The sequence below is a fragment of the Oryzias melastigma genome, unplaced genomic scaffold (genome assembly GCF_002922805.2).
Source record: "Oryzias melastigma strain HK-1 unplaced genomic scaffold, ASM292280v2 sc00959, whole genome shotgun sequence".
Taxonomy (NCBI): Eukaryota; Metazoa; Chordata; class Actinopteri; order Beloniformes; family Adrianichthyidae; genus Oryzias; species Oryzias melastigma.
In genome coordinates this window covers 2,848-8,851 of record NW_023417544.1, presented here as the reverse complement: position 1 = coordinate 8,851, position 6,004 = coordinate 2,848, and the positions used below count along the sequence as shown (strand labels likewise).

Genomic DNA, 6,004 nt, shown 5'->3' with positions numbered 1-6,004 from the left:
TTTCTAGTAAAACATTGATTTAACTTTATTGAAACAAAACAGGAAGAGCTGTTCTGTACATTTGCTTTTCAGAATAAAAGGGCAACATTTGTCTTACACCTTCAAGAAGCCTTTTTAATGCCTTAAAATTGTTTTTATTCTTTTCTTTTTTAAAGAAATTAGTCAATTCAAATCAAAGAAAAAAAACGTACCTGAATTGGTAAACTTAAGAAGTTAGTTTTTTTTTTTGTAATAAATCTATTGAATCATGTAAATACTTTAATAAAATATATTGCTTCTTTCAAATAACTGTATTTATTTTAAGTAATTTAAAGTTTAAACAGGTGAAATTGGACATCCTGTTTCCCCACGTCCCCAAACCTCACCTGGAGCGTCGTTTCTGGACCTTCTTGCCTTTGGGTCTCCGCTCGCTGCCCACACAGTAGATGCCTCCTGGTCCGGTGACTCGCTGGGACTCCAGGCCTTTAGACGACTTCTTGTAGGTAAACTCCACTGCTTCCCCCTCCTTCAGGCTGCGGAAACCTTCCATGTGCAACTTGCTCTGGCGAGAGGGGAAAATATCAACGTTTGTTAGCATCTTTGGTGTTGTTTTATAACGGAGAAACAAGTTATCCCCGTTTGAGAGGACTCCTCATCTTGACCAGATTACCACCACCGCTTGTAGAGACTTTGACCTCTGGGAACATCCCCCAACCATTCCTCCCAGCGTGATATCTTATCAGATATCTGTTATTCTAAAGGCGATCCTCACCTAAAAAATAAACAATTCCCACAATCCTCTCCGGTCTTCCCAGGTTGTGTGTGTGCACCACCAAGACCCTTCATATTGTCTCCTCATTGTGTTGGGAGTGGTAAACCTGGCGAGGATAACCTTCAACCCCCCCACCACCACTGGAGGAACAGCATTCCACTCTGCGGCCCCCACCCCCATCCCTCTTCCCACCCACATCACAAAGCTCCACTAACACACTGACCACCACTAACCCTAAACTACAGGATGCAGGGGTTGGTGCTCGGGTTGGGGGTGGGGTGACAAAGCAGCAAGGCTTCTCTGGGAGGTTGGGGGGTCAGGGTGACATTCTTCGGATACTTGTTTGGCAGAGACAAGGAGGATATCAAGTGAGGAAAAGCACTAATATCTCCTAAATTGTTGCGTCAAAGGCGTGACCGGAGCGGAGAAGTGCAAACACAGCTGCTGGATTTTCTAAGGCTTACCTGAGGTGGAAAAACATTTTTTTAGTCCGTTCAAGGAACAATTCGACAACTAAGGAAAGAAAAGGTGTGGCGCAGGTTTAAGGATAAATCCTTTCAACTGCATAACACCATCATGGGAAACCCCTCTGTAAAAAACCCTTGGTGCGGCTAAAATTAACCTGTCACGCAGACTGCACACTGTTGACATAGATGGAGCGCTGCATTAATTTGTCAGGTTTGTTTTGGTAGGCTCTAATCTCTTCTCTTTGATTGGATTCCGAGCAAAACCAAATCTTTTGACCAATGTTCTGGATTTTTGTCTGAGGGGAATCAAAACGAGCACGCAACGTGGTTTAGGAAAACTTAATAAATCTTTAGATATTTACCTCCAAGCTCAAACACAACTGTTGAACCATGACGCCTCATGAGAATCCGCTCTACCTTAGTGACCATTAACCCACCATGATAATGGAAGCTCACCAGCAACAGCAGGTAAACTCCAACACTCGACGTGTTGTTGAGGTCTAAAAACAAGAACATTTCAAATCCAGAAAAAAAATGCCTGGAAGCCAATTAGGACTAAGAAAGACATCAGAGCACAGAGGGACAATGGCAAGACTTCTGCAGAGACAAAGAGGGGCTCTATCCCGACTGAGGGGTGCTTTATTTCGGTTGCATGGCTCTTTTGTCCACCTGCACAAAGACCGGCAGACGTTGTCAAATCATCTGCACGTTCGCTAATGACGGAAACATCACTTTTTTTTAGGGATACACCTTTATTTTATCAAACTAAAATGAAAAAAAATTTGTTTTTACTCATAATTTTAATAAATATTGACTAAATAATTGTGGTATTTCAGATAGAAACCTTTATGGTGTGATTACATTTCGAATATAAGAAGTTTGTAGCGACTAATGACAGTTGGGGGAAAACAAAAATGTGGGTTCCCTCTCAACTGAACCCAGGTTTTGGTTCGCAATATGAGTAATCAAGTGTGTATTTCCTGTAAGTTTCAGTTGCATCGATTCCACAATGCATTTACTTCTCTCAGTATGCATCACCGTAAAGAAGAAGGGCAAAGATTTGTAAGAAAAGGGTCAAATAAAACAGAAGTGAGGGAGCAAAAACCTTTGACCAAAATAAATCCTGAGGTCTTCTTCAAAGACGATTCTTGGTTGTAAAGTGGAGCTGAGTACCACACACAGAGGGGGTTGAGCAGACAGCAGAGAAGCCTTTAATCACTTTATGACAGGAACTTTGAGGTAAAAGAGCTGCCAGTGAAGATGCCTCTCATTCACATGCTAAACCTTTATCTTATCAGACAGAAATGGAGCTTCTCACTCTCTCACAGAAGAGGAGGGAAAACCCCCGACTTCTTCCATCCTCCTTTTGAAGGTGGATAAAGAAAAATTCTTTGTGAAGTTTTTATTTATTTTTTTAATGAAGATACATGAAATATTCTGATAATAATAAGTAAAAATTGGAATAAAAGAGGGATTGATCATAAAATAGTTTGTGTTTTTAAAATCCTGGGCTAAAAAAACAGGCACAATTTAAAAAAAAACTATAATTGATTATATTATTATATATTTATCACCCTGACAAGAATACTAAATTATTTTTTTAGTAATTCACTATTAACCAAAATTAGCACATTTAAAATACTCAAAATAATTTAGACCCTTTTTTCCATTAAAATCAATTATTTGGCATTTGGATTGAAAGCACACAATTTTGTTGTCTTCATCATGTTTGGTTTAGTGTCATGGAGGTCCTCTGCTCTCTTCAAAATCGATTTTTCTCGAAGAAGAAAAATGGAGCACCAAAAAACACAAATCCAATTTAAGTTTCAGACTAAACTTTCCGACATTTTTGTGTTTTACGCACTGTTTTTATGACTTATTACCTAAAGTAAAACCCCATTTATTGGGTTGTAATAACAACCAACTTTATGTAGTGTCCTTCCAAACTTTTCACCATCTGGATGTGTGCGGGGAGGGGGGCGCGCGCACAAGGAGTCGGATCGGAGCTCACCTGGTGGACAAAGACATCCACCGGCTCGTCCAGCGGCACTCCCTCCCGCTTGGTCATGGACAGGAACCCGAAGCCCATGCGGACATTGAACCATTTACACACGCCGACTCCATGGAAGGACTGCGAATCCTCCTCTGTGCTCGGTCCTTCTTCCTCTTCTGTCTTGCACACTCCTGCGGATGAAAAGCGCGTGAGGGACACTTTCAGCCCCGTGCGTAAAGGACGCACGAATTGAGCCAAAACTGACATTTGGATAAATCGATCACTTAAATCAAGACTTCGGGATAACTTGGGAGAAAAAAAAACTCTTAAAAGTATGAAAGAATCTCTCTGCACGTGGAGGCGCGCTGGACTCAAATAAACGATCTCCGCGCGTCAGAATTTCAGGAGTTCGACGCATCACGTGTTTGAACAAAGCCCCCAGAAAATGTTCCACCGCAATCGGACCGACAACGTCAAAGAAAACAACTTCATCAAGTCGCAAAGTTCAGCGCATCGAGTTACTCAACCTGGGAACTCCTGGTTAGAAACGGAACCCATGTTCTTCGGCTCGGGTTCGGGTCAGAATCGACGGCCACGTTACAGTATCCTCTCCTGCGCGCGCACAAGGTAATCCTCGCAGTTTGCCACTTTCATGCAAAATGCAGTGAAAAGCAGAAGCGGCACAGCAAGAGGGAGGAAAGCCAGGAGGGAGGTAAACAAAAGGGGGCTGGCAACCTATTCCTCCTAAACAATAAGGGGTGGGGGGGTCACCGGGGGAAGAATCTTTGCTGAAGACCCCCACCATAATATCTGAAACAATACAGCCTTTCCACCTATAAAGGACCCTTTCCTTTGCTTTTTTACTTAAAAAACTCCTAACATACCTTCTGCCATGTTTGCGGGGCCCCTTAGTCGCAGTGCGCGCGGCTTCCAAGCCCCAGATGTCCGCCTCCAAACGCGCTCCAAGCTCTCCTGCAATGATCAAGCACCGCTGGTCAATATAAATGACAATTTCTTATCCAACAAACCCCCCACACTCTCGGTCATGTTCACGTGATTCACGATTACAGTCCCCAAGGATGCATGCATTGTGTGATGGAGGGGCCAATCACGACAAAACGCACATTTCAAGGTTCTCATCAAATAAATGAAGTTTTCCACGTTGATGTCATTTATGTTGCAGCAGTAGTTTTAATTTTATTGCCTTCTATTGTTCGGAACGTTTTTTGCATAAACAAGTTAAACCTGCTGTACTTTCTGCGCAGCTTTTGGAGGGCAGCGTTCCAAATATGTGTGCGTAAAACTGCAAGGAAGCACCAACAACGGTTATTTTGACCGCAAGGTTTACAAGAAAAGATACAAATAGTTTCATTGAATGTAACAAACAACTAAGAAAACAATGTGTGCGTGTTTTTTTTTTTTTGTGAATCAGCAACAAATCCTCACTCGGTGGAGACATTTAACAGCAGAAAATGGACAAAAACAAATTTGGGGGGAAAACTCGCGTCAGATGGAACAGAAGGACGAAGAAAACAACGGCTGGGTAACACAAGAGTGGAAATGAAAATATGCAAACGAATTCATGGATCGATAGTGATTGATCACATCATGTTAAGATGCTGACTCGTGTCCTCGTGGAATGATGGATGTGCTAAAAACAGGAGATATCTGACCACGCCAAGAGTGGAAGAGTTCGCGCTCACATCTAAGTGTTTATAAAAATGAAAAAAAAAAGAAGTGAAATCAGATTTTTTCTTCTGCTCTTTCATTGAACATTTTTTCTAAGTTTGTCCTTAAATCAAACACCTTAAGAAACTCACATTTTCATTGTTGGTCTAAAGTTTTGAGCAGCTACCTGAGACACAGCCTCTTTTATCTCGACTGGTAAGTCGGTTTGGCTTTAAGGCCTACCGTCAGACAAAGAATGTGAAGTATGCTTCCTGTAAATGTCCTACCTTTGTGACGCATGATGGATGTTTGAGGAGCGACAGGAGAGGAGATCCCTGCGACCACAACGACCCCTTGTGGAGCCACAAAACATGATTTTTTTTTGTGGCACCCTAAAAAAATCGCGTGGTTATGAACATTCCATGGAAATTGCTTAGTAGGGTGAATGTTAAAGTGATGCTCGCCAGACATATTTGAACTGTGTTGTCTTAGATTCACATCCCGTGGAGCTCCAAATGTTCTGCTGCTTAAACCAGCACATGTCCAGGCCCCTAAAGTTCTTCAGAGAATCTGGAAGATCCAGAGGAGGATTGGGAGAAAATAAACCAGGGGTGTCAAACTCAATCGCACAAGGGACCAAAATCCAAAACACAACGTAGGTTATAGGTCAAACAGGATAAACATTTATTGAACACAAAAATTGTAAAATTTTAAAACCATAACTTTTCAACATAATTATAAACTAGATGGTAGCATTACAAATGATAATGCTGGTGTGAACACTGTAAGCTGAATGTGGCTGCTGGAAATGATGCAATTGATAGCTAAAAACTCTGAAGCTGATAGTTGAAATCATTGAAGCTGATACCTGAAATCACTGAGGCTGATAGCTGAAATCACTGAAGCTGATAGCTGAAATCATTGAAGCCGAAACCTGAAATCATTTAAGCTGATAGCTGAAATCATTGAAGCCGATAGCTGAAATCACTGAAGCTGATACCTGAAATCATTGAAGCCGATACCTGAAATCATTGAAGCTGATAGCTGAAATCACTGAAGCTGATATCTGAAATCACTGAAGCCGATACCTGAAATAATTGAAGGCGATAGCTGAAATCATTGAAG

General features: G+C 41.6%; 1 protein-coding gene across 2 annotated transcripts; it reads right to left on the bottom strand.

Moving 5' to 3' along the window:
- Positions 1-308: 308 nt before the first annotated feature.
- On the bottom strand, positions 309-5,458 carry LOC112139394 (protein lin-28 homolog A). 2 transcript variants are annotated; one of them, XM_036211198.1, is made up of 3 exons: positions 4,096-5,458; positions 3,230-3,402; positions 309-541 (listed from the first exon to the last, which is right to left on the bottom strand). In XM_036211198.1, the coding sequence occupies exons 1-3, from the start codon at positions 4,103-4,105 to the stop codon at positions 362-364; spliced, it is 363 nt and encodes a 120-aa protein (XP_036067091.1). In that variant the 5' UTR covers positions 4,106-5,458; the 3' UTR covers positions 309-361. The 2 variants fall into 2 exon arrangements, with proteins under 2 accessions (XP_036067091.1, XP_036067089.1); XM_036211196.1 differs by lacking the exon at positions 4,096-5,458 and adding an exon at positions 3,739-3,887.
- Between the last annotated feature and the right edge of the window lie 546 nt (positions 5,459-6,004).

What these genes read in the sequence shown, in the direction of transcription:
- LOC112139394 (XM_036211196.1), bottom strand. Translation starts at nt 3,769, where the DNA reads ATGGGTTCCGTTTCTAACCAGGAGTTCCCAG. An exon ending in TTCTAACCAGGAGTTCCCAG is followed by an intron (nt 3,403 to 3,738) that starts GTTGAGTAACTC and finishes TTTCATCCGCAG; the next exon opens with GAGTGTGCAAGACAGAAGAG. An exon ending in TGGATGTCTTTGTCCACCAG is followed by an intron (nt 542 to 3,229) that starts GTGAGCTCCGAT and finishes CCCTCTCGCCAG; the next exon opens with AGCAAGTTGCACATGGAAGG.